General features: G+C 42.8%; 1 protein-coding gene across 1 annotated transcript; it reads right to left on the minus strand.

Annotated features, from left to right (window-relative positions):
• Positions 1–15,162: 15,162 nt before the first annotated feature.
• On the minus strand, positions 15,163–15,960 carry LOC117362964 (centromere protein K-like). Its single transcript, XM_033950055.1, has one exon. It carries the CDS (start codon positions 15,958–15,960, stop codon positions 15,376–15,378), a length of 585 nt encoding a protein of 194 aa, XP_033805946.1. The 3' UTR covers positions 15,163–15,375.
• Positions 15,961–16,802: the final 842 nt, after the last annotated feature.

Raw genomic sequence — 16,802 nt, forward strand, 5'->3', positions numbered from 1 at the left:
GAGTGGAGTTGAACGGGTTACAAGTGGATCGATTTTTCACTCAGTCAAAAATTAGAAAGATTAGAGGACACTCGAAGTTACAGGGAAATACTTTTAAAACCAATTGGAGGACATTTTTTTTTCACTCAGAGAATAGTTAAGCTCTGGAACGCATTGCCAGAGGTTGTGGTAAGAGCGGATAGCGTAGCTGGTTTTAAGGAAGGTTTGGACAAGTTCCTGGAGGAAAAGTCCATAGTCTGTTATTGAGAAAGACATGGGGGAAGCCACTGCTTGCCCTGGATCAGTAGCATGGAATATTGCTACACCCTGGGTTTTGGCCAGGTACTAGTGACTGGATTGGCAACTGTGAGAACGCCTACTGGGCTTGATGGACCGTTGGTGACCCAATAAGGCTATTCTTATGTTCTTAGCAAAGCCTTTGACACGGTTCCACATAAGTGACTGATATATAAACCGAGTGCCCTTGGTATGGGCCCTAAAGTGACTGACTGGGTTAAAAACTGGTTAAGTGGAAGGAAACATAGGGTAGTGATAAATAGGGTAGACACACCAGAGGGTATAGACAGCATGAAGAGAGATCTAACGAAACTTGAAGCTTGAAAATTGGCAACTAAGATTTAATGCTAATAAATGCAGGGTCACACTTAAGATGCAAAAATCCAAGGGAACGGTAAGAAGAGGGGGACTTAGGAATGATCGCATCCGATGATCTTAAGGTGGTCAAACAGATAGAAAAGGCAACTGTCAAAGCCAGAATGAAGCTTGGGTGCTTAGGGAAAGGAATGGCCCAGTAGGAAAAAGAAGGTGATCGTTCTGCTGTAGAAGTCGGTTCATAGACAACTCGGCAAAAGACAAAGGCGCGCACCGACAACTGAGCGCAAGACGGAGGCACGCGCCGAAGAAAATTACAGTTTTTAGGGGCTCCGACGGGGTTTTTTGTTGGGGAGCCCCCCCAGTTTACTTAATAGAGATCGTGCCGGCGTTGTGGGGGGTTTGGGGGGTTGTAACCCTCCACATTTTACTGTAAACTTAACTTTTTCCCTAAAAACAGGGAAAAAGTGAAGTTTTCAGTAAAATGTGGGGGGTTACAACCCCCCACGCCCCCCACAACGCCCCCACAACGCGGCACGATCTCTATTAAGTAAAGTGGGGGTTCCCCCACACACACACCCCCGTCGGAGCCGTAAAAACAGTAATTTTCTGCGACGCACGCTCCGCGCTGCGCTCAATTGTCTGCGTGCGCCTTTGTCCCGGCGCGCTTTTGACCTGCTACGTAGAAGTCTTTGGTGAGGCCCCATTTGGAATACTGTGTGCCATTCTGGAGACCACACCTTCAAAAAGATATAAACAGGATGGAGTCAGTCCAGAGGAAGTCTACTAAAATGGCTGGTGGTCTTCATTGTATGGGGACAGACTTAAAGATCTCAATATGTATACTTTCGAGGAAAGGCGGGAGAGAGGAGATATGACAGAGAGATTTAAACAAAAAACTGTGGATACAGATGTTCTGGAGATAGATCTCATGCATATTCATTGGGGAAATCCTGAAAAACCCGACTGGATTGCAGCCCTGCTATATAGGAAGAATCTGTACGTGATTCCCAGGTCAAGTCTTCCAGCCAGTTCCTAGGAAGGAGGAGATTATTGTTGCTTGAAAGTGACACCTAGTGGCCAGATTGTGATTGCAGGGTTTCATAAAGCACCCCGGGCACAATGTTGACCAAGGCTGGAAGGGTTGCACTTAATGCGGTCACCTCCTATTAGCAGATAGCGTAATTCCGGGGTCTCAAAGTTGCTCCTTGAGTGCCGCAATCCAGTCGGGTTTTCAGGATTTCCCCAACGAATATGCACGACAACCTTCTGGGGACACAGGCAGCTAAAATCAACTCTGACATCTCAAAACTACTGACCAAAACAACAGACATAAAAGAGTTCCGTAAAGAAATAAAAACACTACTGTTCAAAAAATATCTCCCATCACTCTAACCACCACCCAATGAGTTCCCAATCAACGCCTTTGGAAACACCCACCTATAGTATCTCTTTGTCTGTGATCTAGAATGTACTGTAACCCTTTTACACTACACCCGATTTAACTTGATTTAGTTGATATGTATTATCTTCTGTGATATGTATTATCTTCTGTGAAATTGAAGTATCATAATTCTTTACTGTTCCTTTAACTTACTCTTATCCTGTAATGTAATTCTACTGGAATTGCCCAGATATCTTCTATATTGTAATCCGCCTAGAACAGCAAGGCACAGGCGGAATAGAAATCCCTAATGTAATGTAATGTAATGTAAGATCTATGTGCATGCATTGCTTTCAATGCATATTCATTGTGGAAATCCTGAAAACCCGACTGGATTGCGGCCCTCAAGGAGGGACTTTGAGATCCCTGATCCAAACGCAGCCCCAAAGAAATGAGATTTGGGTGGGGACAGGGATTTCAAAGTCCCTCCTTGAGGGCCGCAATCCAGTCGGGGTTTCAGGATTTCCCCAACGAATGTGCATGAGATCTGTGTGCATGCATTGCTTTCAATGCATATTCATTGGGGAAATCCTGAAAACCCGATTGGATTGCGGCCCTCAAGGAGGGACTTTGAGATCCCTGGCGTAATTAGTTCATATTTCATGGTATGCACAACGCTCCGACGAGTATTCCTGCCAGGGTTAGTATAATGGGTTCGCAAACAGGAGCTGGCGTTCGCTTCGATTATTTCCGTTGGAGCACATTTTCTGCCGAGACACCGAAGCAAAGTCATAAAACGAACGGCTGCTTCACGCAGCTCTTAGGTGAGAACAACGGCAGACTTTTGACTGCTGGCGCCATCAATCTGAACTAAATGGGCTGCTTCTGAGAGGTGATTTATCATGACAGGAACGGGAGCCTTTCACGAGCAGAGAGAGAGAGAGTGGAGGCACATGTTTGCCGTCATCTCTTAGCCAATGGATTTGATGCACTAAAGGTGTTTCGCCATTCTATATCTATGGGGAAATAGTGTGATTTTGTCTTACCCATTTGTCTTAATCTACGTGTGGGATTGCCCTGAAGGGTGAAATGCCAACACATCGTTTCTATAGACGCAACCTTTGGACTTCTTGACAAGGTAACCAGTTAGCAGGGTGCCTTGTTTTTATTTCTTGGAATTTGTGAGGTGCCTTAATGAAAAAAATGCACCCAAGACGGTATTATGCCAGCTGTGAGTCTTTTGATATTTACCCACCCACCCCCATTTCTCTGGTCTTTTTTGTTGTTGTTAAGTGTTAAAAGTGATTTATCATTCTGTTACTTTTGTATTCCTTTTTCTTTTTGCTCCGTCTTTAGTCTTTACTGGTTGTTTCGATGTTTGAACCTAGGAGGATCTGACGGTCTAACAAATGCACGGATAAAAACCATTTAAATAAATTCCCTCTCTCAGCTGCCAGGCTCAGATTGAGACCACAGGCCATGACATCTGAATTTTAAACTAGTTACTGGCCTGTGCCAGGCTGCTTCCGCCTCCCCTTTACAGATGCAAAATATCATGAAAATAGCCACGGGCAGCAGTGAAAACGGCCAACATGTTATATGGCATTCTGTTCACGCTGGCTGCTGACGCTCTGTCTGTTCAAGCTGAGGTTTGCGTAACTGAACAAAATGGCTTCTACAAAATCATTGTCTGCAGCACCAGAACAATAATGGAGTCAATTCTTAAAGCCATTTTCATGTGCATGAGAAACATAGAAACGTGAACGCAGATAAAGGCCAAATGGCTCATCCTGTCTGCCTATCCATAGCATCGACTATCTCCTCTTCTCCTTATTGGCTAAGCATCTTTACACCTGCATTGTGATGTCATAGAACTTTATGGTTGATTGTTATTTAGTATGATGTATTAAATATTTCATTGTATAAAGAAACTTTTTTCTGATTTTCTCTTTAGAAGAACATTATAGAAACATTGTAACATCATGGCAGATAAAGGCCAAATGGTCCATCCATAGCATCGACTATCTCCTCCTCTCCCTATTGGCTAAGGCTATTTACACCTGCATTGTGATGTCATAGAACTTTAGTAATATAGTAACACTAGCTGATGCCCCGGCGTTGCACGGGTATTTAATTATAGCAATAACACAGTAAATGGATTGAAATAAAGATACTTTATAGTGGTGAATGAAATAATTTGTTTACAGCTTTATAAAAAGTAAAATAATCAAATTATAATGTGAAATATTTGACAAAATGAATACAATACAACTAACACAAAACATGATTATAAACAACAATTTTAGTTTCACCTCCAGGAGCAAGAACATATAAATTCTTGGGTGAACCCACCCTTGAGCAAGCAACATAGAGTTGTCCATGGGAAAAACAGGGGGATATTAAATCCACTCCACAGTATGTAATAGTCTGTCCCTGTGATTTGTTGATTGTGATAGAGAATGCAAGTCTCACTGGAATTTGCAAGCTCTTAAACTGAAAAGGAAGATCTGTTGGAATAAGTGGCATCCAAAAGTTTCAGTCTTGATTTAAACAACTCAATATGTGGAAACTCAGGTTGAAAAGAAACTCCATGCAGTTTTTTCCCGGTTCAGAATGGAACCTGTGTTCCTAGTTCAGCATATGTGAGTACTCATGTAATGTAATAACATTATGAACTGGGGTGCATGAAGGAAACAGTTACAAACACAGTTAGAACGTACAAACTCTATATGTATGGTGTCCGTGGTAGAATAGAAACGATGTCCCTAGTGGTTATAGTGTCATAGAAAGTGTTTTATAGTTGGAATTACTGTGAGAATGGCAGCTTTTTACATTTTTTCCATTGACATGAATGGGTGAAATAAGATTTTCTGTTTGTAGCTCCGCCCATGTGTGCAGGTGGGACACGAGACCCCCAGAACATATCACCCCAGGTAGTGAGGGATCTGCATACCAAGTTACGTTCAAATCGGTCAAGCCGTTTTTGAATTACTGTGAGAATGGCAGCTTTTTACATTTTTTCCATTGACATGAATGGGTGAAATAAGATTTTCTGTTTGTAGCTCCGCCCATGTGTGCAGGTGGGACACGAGACCCCCAGAACATATCACCCCAGGTAGTGAGGGATCTGCATACCAAGTTACGTTCAAATCGGTCAAGTCGTTTTTGATTTACTGTGAGAATGGCAGCTTTTTACATTTTTTCCATTGACATGGATGGGTGAATTCCGATTTTATGTTTGTAGCTCCGCCCACGTGTGCAGGTGGGCCGCGAGACCCCCAGAACATATCATCCCAGGTAGTGAGGGATCAGCATACCAAGTTTCGTTCAAATCGGTCAAGCCGTTTTTGCGTGATCGCGGCACATACACACACACATACATACATACACACATACATACCTCCGATTTTATATATATAGATAGAAGCATGATGGCAGATAAAGGCCAAATGGTCGATCTAGTCGGCCCATCCGCAGCATCCACTACCTCCTCCTTTCCCTATTGGCTAAGGCTCTTTACACCTGCATTGTGAGGTCATAGAACTGCCCATCCACAGTAACCATTATCTCTTTCTCTCTCCAAAAGATCCCACATGCCTATCCCAGGCTTTCTTGAATTCAGACACAGTCTGTCTCCACCACCTCTTCTGGGAGAATCTTCCACACATCTACCACCCTTTCTGTAAAAAAAAAGTATTTCCTCAGATTACTCCGGAGCCTATCGCCTCTTAACTTCATCCTATGTCCTCTCATTGCAGAGTTTCCTTTCAAATGAAAGAGACTTGACTCATGTGCATTTACATTACGTAGGTATTTAAACGTCTCTATCATATCTCCCCTCTCCCGCCTTTCCTCCAAAGTATTCAGATTGAGATCTTTAAGTCTGTCCCCATACGCCTTATGACGAAGACCAGGCACCATTTTAGTGAGAGAAAGAGATTGAGATTTGCAAACTGCCTTTATGTAGTTACTAAACCACATTCAACCACATATATAGAAGTACAGTGGTGTAGTAAGGGGGGTGGGGGGAGGCGGACCACCCCAGGTGCTGTCTCGGTGGGGATGCCGGCATGTCTCCGCCCCCCCATGCCATGCTCATGCCCTCTCTCACCTGCTGACCTTTAAAATCTTTGCCAGTGCGAGCAACTACGTTAGCCTGCTGCTCACCCAGGCCTGGCTCCCTCTGAAATCACTTCTGGGTCGCGGGCCAGGAAGTGATGTCAGAGGGAACGCCAGCGCAAGCAGCAGGCCGGAGAACCTGCTCGCACTGGTTGGGAAGGAAGAGCATGAGTGTGGCATAGGGGTATGGAAGGAGCAGGGGGGTGGGGAGGAGGGTGCGGGGGGGGGGGCTGAAGAGGAGAGCACAGGGGAGAGCCACCAACTCAGGTGTGTCCTACCCTTGCTACGTCACTGTACAGGTACTTATTTTGTACTTGGGCCAATTATAGGGTTACAATTATTCGGGCCGCAAAAATCCAGACACATGGCCCAGCCCTGTTCCGCCTTCAGCTCCACCCTGTTCCATCCCAGCCCCTCCCAGCTCAGCCTCCAGTCCCACCCCCACAAACCTTCTCTCTTCTTTCCCCGACAAGTTCCGACCACATCTGGAGGGCCTGGAGCATGCACGGATGTGTGTGTGATGTCATCCATGCATGCTCAGATGCCCTCCAGATGCAGCCGGAGCTCATCGGGGCTTTCCAAAGCCGGGACAAACTGCCGTATTTTGGAAAGTCCATCCGGGTCCCCGGATGGTCCTCTAAAAAGAGTAATACAAATAACAACATAGCAGCTCACGACAACTCTGATCAAAAGTTCACTGTGCACACGTTGGCAAACAGCTCATGAGCATGCAAAAATCAGAAAAAGTGGAGAAAAAGAGGCCTCAGAGAAAGATTTTTGCTCCTTATTTTCAGTCCTGCAATGGAGCTAACACAGGCACTGGTCTCTGAAAAAAAACGCCAGAAAAATATGTCAACTCTTCTCACTTTCTTCAGTAATAATAAATAGGCAGTCAGCTGCTTATCCTCATAGTTGCCAGGGACGGTCAATCACAGGCGGAATGAAAATTCTGTTGCTAAAATCCACTCCGTAGAAAGATATGGTCAAACCAAATATTCATAGAAGTCACAACGAGAACAAACAATTGCAATATAATCTTATTTTTTTTTTCTTCTTCTTTTTATTATGAATTTAATGGTTAACAATATCAAATAATATCAAAGAAAAAGGTATTCTCATACAAATATAACACAACAATCCTTTTCAAGCCCACGATATTGGAGGAGACATGCTGCTTTTCTGCTACATATTTAAAGGAAAACAAAAGAAATGGGTTGAATTCATATGAATCCTAATCATTCCCTACTATATGGAACTATTGACATCCTACCATTTTCTCAGTACTGAATCTTAAAAGCAAAGAAAAGAAAGGAAAACTCACTTCTGTTCTCGAGCTAACAAAAATTGTTGCAATTGGATGGGATCCCAAAATACATATTCTATGTCTTGTATCTTAACAAGACATTTGCATGGAAATTTTAAGTAAAAGGATACCTCAAGAGCAGAGAATGACACGGTGACAAAATTCATCACCGTTCCCGTCCCCGTCCCCGCGGATAACCACGGGAAACCATCTTCATGTCATTCTTTAAGGAGAGAGGGAAGAATCAGAGTATGAATGGCCACAACCACTGACCCGCAAGCTTTGCTCTGAAGAATGCTGGTGTAGAAGGACTGAGGTTGAGATAGACACTGAAGAATGACAGTCTCTGGTATCCAGAGCAGATATTGTGATGTCATAATGCCTCATTCCACCAGTGCCTAAGAGCCAATCACATCAGTGATGTCACAATGGCTTCATTATCCTTGGCTCACATAAGAATCAGAGTATGAATGGCCACAACCACTGACCCGCAAGCCTTGCTTTGAAGAATGCTGGTGTAGAAGGACTGAGGTTGAGATAGACACTGAAGAATGACAGTCTCTGGTATCCAGAGCAGATATTGTGATGTCATAATGCCTCATTCCACCAGTGCCTAAGAGCCAATCACATCAGTGATGTCACAATGGCTTCATTATCCTTGGCTCACATAAGAATCAGAGTATGAATGGCCACAACCACTGACCCGCAAGCTTTGCTTTGAAGAATGCTGGTGTAGAAGGACTGAGGTTGAAACAGACACTACAGAATGACAGACTCTGGTATCCAGAGCAGATATTGTGATGTCATAATGCCTCATTCCACCAGTGCTTAAGAGCCAATCACATCAGTGATGTCACAATGGCTTCATTATCCTTGGCTCACATAAGAATCAGAGTATGAATGGCCACAACCACTGACCCGCAAGCTTTGCTTTGAAGAATGCTGGTGTAGAAGGACTGAGGTTGAAACAGACACTACAGAATGACAGTCTCTGGTATCCAGAGCAGATATTGTGATGTCATAATGCCTCATTCCACCAGTGCTTAAGAGCCAATCACATCAGTGATGTCACAATGGCTTCATTATCCTTGGCTCACATAAGAATCAGAGTATGAATGGCCACAACCACTGACCCGCAAGCTTTGCTTTGAAGAATGCTGGTGTAGAAGGACTGAGGTTGAAACAGACACTACAGAATGACAGTCTCTGGTATCCAGAGCAGATATTGTGATGTCATAATGCCTCATTCCACCAGTGCTTAAAAGCCAATCACATCAGTGATGTCACAATGGCTTCATTATCCTTGGCTCACATAAGAATCAGAGTATGAATGGCCACAACCACTGACCCGCAAGCTTTGCTTTGAAGAATGCTGGTGTAGAAGGACTGAGGTTGAAACAGACACTACAGAATGACAGTCTCTGGTATCCAGAGCAGATATTGTGATGTCATAATGCCTCATTCCACCAGTGCTTAAGAGCCAATCACATCAGTGATGTCACAATGGCTTCATTATCCTTGGCTCACATAAGAATCAGAGTATGAATGGCCACAACCACTGACCCGCAAGCTTTGCTTTGAAGAATGCCGGTGTAGAAGGACTGAGGTTGAAATAGACACTAGAAAATGAGATGGGATTATTTCCCGCGGTTATCCGCGGGGACGGGAACGGTGATGAATTTTGTCACCGTGTCATTCTCTACTCAAGAGCTAAGACTCTTATTCTTAATTTCAAAAATTCTTTTCTTCTATAATCTTATTTTTCAGACCTCATACACCCGGGGCATTACTCAATTTTTTTCGTGGTGAAAAAACATCTTTAAGTTTGTTTGTTTTTTTAAATACGTCTTAGGCTGTATTCTAAACGGTTGTGTACGGCCCTGTTTCGTAAAAATCTGTATCAAGGGCTCTGGCCACTGCATCTCCCAAATATAGCAACAAACAGCACGTGAAAGGAAACTGGTCCCCTCGTAGACTCACCGGTACCGGTACCATTGGCTAGGATTACCAGGCGTCCGGGAAAACATTGCTGGAGTTCCTTTTTCTCTAAGGCCGCCTTATACAAAGGCGCACCAAGTGTTTTAGTGCGCGTTTAGCGTGTGCTAAATCAACACATGCGCTAACCGCTAACGCGCTCATAGGATAACATGCACATGTTAGTGTTTAGTGCGTGTTAATATGTACCGCGCGCTAAAAAGCATAACGCACCTTAGTAAAAGAGGGGGGTAAGTTTAGTTTGTGATCTGCTATGTTATATATGAGGAATAACAATACAGTGCTCCCCTGAAATTCGTGGGGGTTCCGTTTAAGGAATCCCCGCGAATCGTGAAAAATCGCGAATACGGTTTTTCATGGGGGAGCCTGAAGAGGGCAGCAGGAGAGCAGCTGGAGCACCGCGAGTGCAGGAAATCACTCGCGGTACGCTCCAACCGCCTCGTCCTGCACGAAGTCGGGCCTTATCCAATCAGGAGCTGCGTGTTCAAAACAGCTCGTGATTGGATACGGCCTGACCGTGCAGGAAGAGGCAGTCGGAGCGTACCGCAAGTGATTTCCTGCACTCGCGGCGCTCCGGCTGCTCTCTCCTGCCTCTCCCGCTGCCCTCTTCTTGTCGGCGGTTCACGGTCGGAAAATACCGTGAATGACCGGAACCGCGAACCGCTGACCGCGAACAACCAGGGGAACACTGTATATCAAATAAATTTAAACCTTAAAATACATACTGGCTGAATATTAAGGTTTATCTTATATGTTAGAATTTTTGAACAGTCCTTGTTCTGTGCAATTTTCTTTCACAAAGATTAAAATCATGGTAAAGATTTCATTTTCTGTAGTTGGCCATGGGAAAAAATACAATTTTCAAGCAGTATTACCTGGGCAATGGAGCAATCTAAGAACCTTGGATTACATGCAATAAAAATTTTATAAATAAGTAAATTACTTAGAGAAATCTTCCCTTCTGCGGGCATAAAGGGGTGGATAATTCAGGCTGCCAATTGCAGCTATGTAAAAATTCTGGTTCTAGTGTCCTCTGGTGTTGGCAAGGGGGTGGGGGGTTGTGAAATAAGGAAACAGATTTGCTAAATTGCCAAGCTGGAGGGCCTCTGGCTAGTGCTCACAATGGCTCTGACCTAGTATGGCCCTTTTGCTATTGAAATACAGATTTATTTAAATCGCCTCGTTTTTCATTAGTTCGGAAGCTTCTCAATTTAGAGTTCCTGTTTAAGCTGGGATGTGGTGCCACCCCGTTCCGGAAAACTCTTGTGACAGCTGGGGCACTTCCCACTGGCTAATTTGCCTTCCTCTGGCTGAAATGTCCTCTCCTCAGACACACTTTTCAATCAAAGTCTTCTGTCCGCGTCTCTTGTCTAGAGGAAATTCTGAAAAGTGGTTTATTTAAAATGAAACAAGATAAACTCCGATATGTGAAAACTCAATAATGTTCCAATACACACTTTTCACAAGAAAGATGCAAGAAATATCATATACAACGTAAACAGTGCTGCTTTGGTTTAAATAGGATGTGTTTCAAAAAATGGAGGAAAAGCCTCAGACTGAAGCCCTCCCACCAGCACAATAGTGGTCCAAGGTGGTTGGGTGATAACCTCACTGGCAAAAAAAACCTCCATTGCACTCCCAAAGTATAAAAAAAACCTTACGCAGGGCTGTCTATGCAAGGTGATAGAAGAAAGAAACTTTCAACTTATCTTCAGTTGATCGGTACACCGACGGTGGCCAGCGTTTCACGAGTCTGCTGCCTCAGGGTGTAAAACAATCCGATCAAACTTTTAAACGGGACGCCGAAACGCATCTCCTGATCCTGATCCTGAGCCTTTCTTCTTCAGGGTTAGGGGGACCTAAGGAGTTTCCTGTCTTCTCTCTCTTCAGTTCGGTCATTGCATGCAGTCCTTGGCAAGGGCCATATACGAGGGGCCATTGAAAAGTTCTCAGCTCAACCAAGAAGAGAATGAGGCGGAGTCATGAAACTTACAAGTTATGCCACACTTTTCTTGATACTTTTCGTTTCAATGAGGCAAATGGGCACAAATCTAGGGAAACCAAGCCAATGTGACATCACCGATGAGGTTGGCTCTTAGGCATTGGTGGAATGAGGCATTATGACATCACAATCTCAGCTCTGGAATGTTGCCACTCTTTGGGTTTCTGCCAGTTACTTGGGACCTGGATTGGCCATTGTTGGAAACAGGATACAGGGCTTAATGGACCTTCGGTCTGTCTCAGTATGGCAGCTCTTATGTTCTTATATGGGCCATTGTGACATCACCGCTGAGGTTGGCTCTTAGGCATTGGTGGAATGAGGCATTATGACATCACAATACGAGGAGCCGCTGAAAAGTTCTCAGCCCAACCAAGAAGAGAATGGGGTGAAGCCACGAAGCTTACAAGTTATTCCACTTCATTTCATATCACTAAAACAAAAAGTGTGTGGAATAACTTGTGGCTCTACCTCATTCTCTTGGTTGGACTAAGAATTTTTCTGTGGCCCCTCGTACTATATAGCATCTTCTGGTCTCTAAAAGTGATTATGATGCTCCCCTCCCCCCCCCCCCCCCCCCCCCCCCCCCCCCGTTCTGCAGGTTGTAGACTTTGCCTGGTCCAAGGGGCAATTGATTTTAGGTGTCTATATACTGCCTATCAAAGTGGTTTTGTTCTCGATTTATTAGGAATTGTTGCAATTGAATTGGATCCCAAAATATATATTCAATGTCTTGTAATTTAACAAGACATTTGCATGGAAATTTTAAGTAAAAGGATGCCTCAAGAGCTAAAACTCTTGTTCTTAGTTTCAAAAATTATTTCCTTCGTAATTGTGTAGCTCTTGAGACATCAGGAAATATTCTAATTAAATCTCCACAGAATTGTTATTATATTCCGCAAAAGAAAATACAATCCAACCAGGAGGTGGACCACCTGGTAGCAAGTGAAATTAATCTGACCGAGTTTTTGGAAGATACTCAGGATGTTATTCAGAGTAGGTCCACCATGGTATTAACATGCATGAGTAAGATAGATAAAATGTTAATTATGAAACTTTACTTTAAAAATAGGTTGACAAAATGTAGATTCCAATTTAAGTTGTTTGGATAAAAGATTAAGTGTGGTTGAAAATCAAAGTACCGTATTTTCACGCATATAACGCGCGCGTTATACACGGTTTTTACAAACCGTGCATAACCTTGCGTGTTATACACGTGAGCGCGTTTTACAAAATTTTTTTTACATAGTTCCCCCCCGACGTCCGATTCACCCCCCGCAGGACCGCTCGCACACCCCCCCTCATCATGTAGAAGCTCCTACCGGTGTCCTGCTGCTTCCTCTTGGCGGTCCCGGCCCTTCTGTGAGCCCTGCGTCTGCGCTGCTTCGTCTTCTGGCGGTCCCACCCTTTCTCTGACGTCTGACGGACGGACCGCCGGAAGACGAAGCAGCACAGACACAGGGCAGCATGCGCGGTATATGGGTGTGCGTGGTATATAAAAATTTTTTTTAACATATATGTCGGTTTCCCACGCGTTTTACACGGGTGCGCGTTATCTACGTGAAAATACGGTAATACACTTCAAGCTGTCTCAGTATCTGCTGTTAAGGATTCTACGGTCCTACGGGATCGTGGGGTACTGAGGGAGGTGCTGGGGTGTTGCATAAGTATAGACAGCTCACCAGGTCGTGCAGGTGCAAGGCCGGAGGGTTAGGACATTGATGGGAAGATAGGACTTCGATGAGAAACCTAGGGGGCAAGGGGGCCCCTTCTGGTGATTAAGGCAGGTCATGACCTGTTGGGCCGCCGCGGGGGCGGACTGCTGGGCGGGATGGACCTCTGGTCTGACCCGGCAGAGGCACAGCTTATGTTCTTATGTTCTTATGTACGGTGTTACATTTTAAAATGGAAATGATGGAAAATAAGTATAGAGCGAGGAATCTCCGCTTGGTTAATTTCCCAGTAACTCATTTATTGTCTCCTGAAATTTTGTTAAGAAAATTTTTTAAAGAAATACTAGGATTACCCAATGCAGAAAATTTCCCAATAAATAACTACTATTATGTTCCGCAAAGGAAAATACAATCCGCCCAGGAGGTGGACCATCTGGTTACAAATGAAATAAATTTGACAGAGTTTTTGGAGGATAGTCAGGATGTGATCCAGAGTAGGTCCACTATGGTAATAACATGCATGAGTGAGATAGATAAAATGCTAATAATGAAACTTTACTTCAAAAATAGGCTGACAAAATTTTGTGGAGATTTGGTTAGAATTTTTCCAGATGTCTCAAGAGCTTCGCAATTAAGAAGGAAAGAATTTTTAAAACTAAAAACAAATATGGTTTACTGATATTATTACATTATAAATATCTCTCACAAATGTGAATTGTTTCTCCTCCAGAATGTGGACTAATTAAGAGCGAAATTTTGTTTAATTATGATATGGATATCATCCAGATATACTTTTTCCTTTAAAATTTGTGGATGTACTCTCTTTATTTTCTTATACAAGTAATGTATATGTATCTATATATAAAATGATAAATAAAAAAAAAATAGAAACAAGAATTTTAGCTCTTGAGGCATCGTTTTATCTAAAATTTCCATGTAAATGTCTTGTTAAATTACAAATATTCGTCACTAACTCCAAGCTCCAAATGTAATTCTCACCACTAGTATCCGATATCTCACTATGAGGAGACCTCAGCCCCACCACTCCACCGCTGTATATCATTCAAAAGCGGGAAGAATCACGGTGGTGCCTTTCATCATTGGTCTCAACATATATATATAGCTTTGTTTGTTAAGTCATTTAAATAGTATAAATAGTATGAAAAAATATACTTATATGTATAAATATTAGTATAAAGCACTTAGCTCAGCCTTAGAATGGGAGTTGCGCCCCCAATATGTTTCGCTCATATTGCGCTTTGTCAAGGGGCTCCCTATAAAGATAGAAAAAGGACAGGTAAAACCTTTATACAACACTCCCCTCTTTAGATGCATTGGAGTACGAAAGAGGGGAGTGTTGTATAAAGGTTTTACACCTGTCCTTTTTCTATCTTTATAGGGAGCCCCTTGACAAAGTGCAACATATTTTTTCATACTATTTATACTATTTAAATGGCTTAACAAACAAAGTTATATAGAAACATAGAAACATAGAAGATGACGGCAGAAAAGGGCTACAGCCCATCTACTCTGCCCACTCTGCTTACCCACCCCCTGTCTATGCCCTAATGACCCAATCTCCTTATCTTGACCCTCGTAGGGATCCCACATGGGTATTTCTCGCATCCAGACAAATCCCCACCCACAAAGGGAAATCCTCCAAAACTCCAACCTCCCTCCCTCCCAAAAATTCAGACAGACAAGAGCAATGAATCCCAATCTTCCCCTCCACTGCATTCTGGCCTGCCCCAACCCAAGGCCCGACGGGACCCGTCTCGCCCCAAAAGGCCTCCTCCAGGGCACCAAGGGGAGCACACAACCACATGTCCTCCCACTCACAGGGCAGGAGCAGCTGCTCCTGCCCTGTGAGTGAGAGGACGCACGACCGTGCGCTCCCCCTGGCACCACGTTGAGACCAATGATGAAAGGCACCACGTGATTCTTCCTGCTTTTGAATGATATACAGCGGTGGAGTGGTGGGGCTGAGGTCTCCTCATAGTGAGATATCTGATACTAGTGGTGAGAATTACATTTGGAGCTTGGAGTTAGTGACGAATATTTTTGATACAGCTTCTTTTTTTTTTTTTTTTTTTTTTTTTTTAGAAGAGCCAACTTTTTATTTTAATTTATATATACAAACCAAAATAATTTACATTTCTAGGTCATATTCATTCAGGCTGCTTGCCATAGATACCTTAATTTTATATTTAGCTTTCTCTTATCTAAGAGCAGAGTTGAAATTTGTATGGTTATTCAGAGATACATATCTGAAGTTAACTGTCAGAAGGACAAAAGTTGTGAAATTTTTGTTTTATTGATGGAAAGCTTCTAAACGAATTTTGCTTGGATCTTCTGGATGTCTCAGTGCAATTCCATAACGCAGCAGCATTTCAATGTAAGGTGGCCAGTAACTGTCATCAATTGTTAAATATGGCTGATGTGGTGTAGACATTAATTTATCTATGAGGATCTCTAAAATTTCATGCAGTGTTATTAGTTGGGCTGGTGGTTCTGTCGACAGGCCTTTTTTCTTCTTATTAGTGCTTCCCTGTTCTTCTGGGAGAGGGAAATGTTCTTCCAGAAATTCACCCAGAGCTTCCAGAAGTTCTTTCTCATATTCTTTGATTTTCACAATTCTGTTACTTAGTTCTTGAATTATTCTCGTCTCAGACGTCTCTACCACTAGATTTCTCAGTTCTTCCTGTCTCACAGTAAGAGCATCGACCAGCTGCTGTTGCTCCTCCAACCACTTTTGTTCTCTTTGCAAATCTTCTTTCAATTTCCTATTCTTTGACTGATATTTTTTGACTATTTTGACTATTTTTTGATACAGCTTCTGATTGAGATATTCAAAAGCATTGCCATTTTTTCTATGCTTTGTTAAATTACAAGACATTGAATATGTATTTTGGGATCCCATTCAACTGCAACAATTTTTAATAACTCGAGAACAGAAATGAGTTCTTTTTTCTTTAAAAATGTTTCACCACTGAGAAATTGGAGGATGTAAGAGTCCCAAATAGTAGGGATTGGTTAAAGATTCACAAGGATGACTCAAGAACCAATTCTTAGTTTTCTTTTTCTTTTTGTTAGTTGAAATTGTAGCATGTCTTTCCATGGTTGTGGGCTTGGAAAGGAATTTTGTTTTGTATGTATAAGTATTCTTAAATTTTGTGTAAGAATCCTTTTTTTCTTGGTATCATCTGATATTGTAATCATTAAATTTGCATATTAAAAAAAAATTATTACCTAATAAGGGTTTTATTGCTCGCAACTGTATTTTTACTGAATGTTTGTATTTTTTACTGCATGATTGTATTTCGCTAATTGTCCAGCTCTCTTCAGTGTAAACCGCCTAGAACTTTTGGTTATGGCGGTATAAAAGAATAAAATTTTTTTATTCTTATCTGGGCCTGAATGAACTGTTACAGGTCACAGACACTTATGCGAATCTCAACCAATATTCAGACAGGAACCACATAAGATGGCAGATAGACAGACTAAAGAGCGACAAATCGCCAGGTCCGGACGGCATTCACCCAAGGGTACTCAAGGAACTAAGGAACGAAATAGCAGAGCCACTTCGCCAAATATAAGAACATAAGAACATAAGAAGTTGCCTCCACTGGGTCAGACCAGAGGTCCATCGCGCCCAGCAGTCCGCACCCGCGGCGGCCCATCAGGTCCATGACCTGTCAGGTTTTCTTGATTTAGCCCTATAGCCCCCTTATGTTTCTA

This window comes from Geotrypetes seraphini, chromosome 6 (assembly GCF_902459505.1).
Source record: "Geotrypetes seraphini chromosome 6, aGeoSer1.1, whole genome shotgun sequence".
Classification (NCBI taxonomy): domain Eukaryota; kingdom Metazoa; phylum Chordata; class Amphibia; order Gymnophiona; family Dermophiidae; genus Geotrypetes; species Geotrypetes seraphini.

Coding starts and splice junctions, on each gene's coding strand:
- LOC117362964 (XM_033950055.1), bottom strand. CDS start 15,960: ATGTCTTGTAATTTAACAAAGCATAGAAAAAATGGCAATGCTTTTGAA.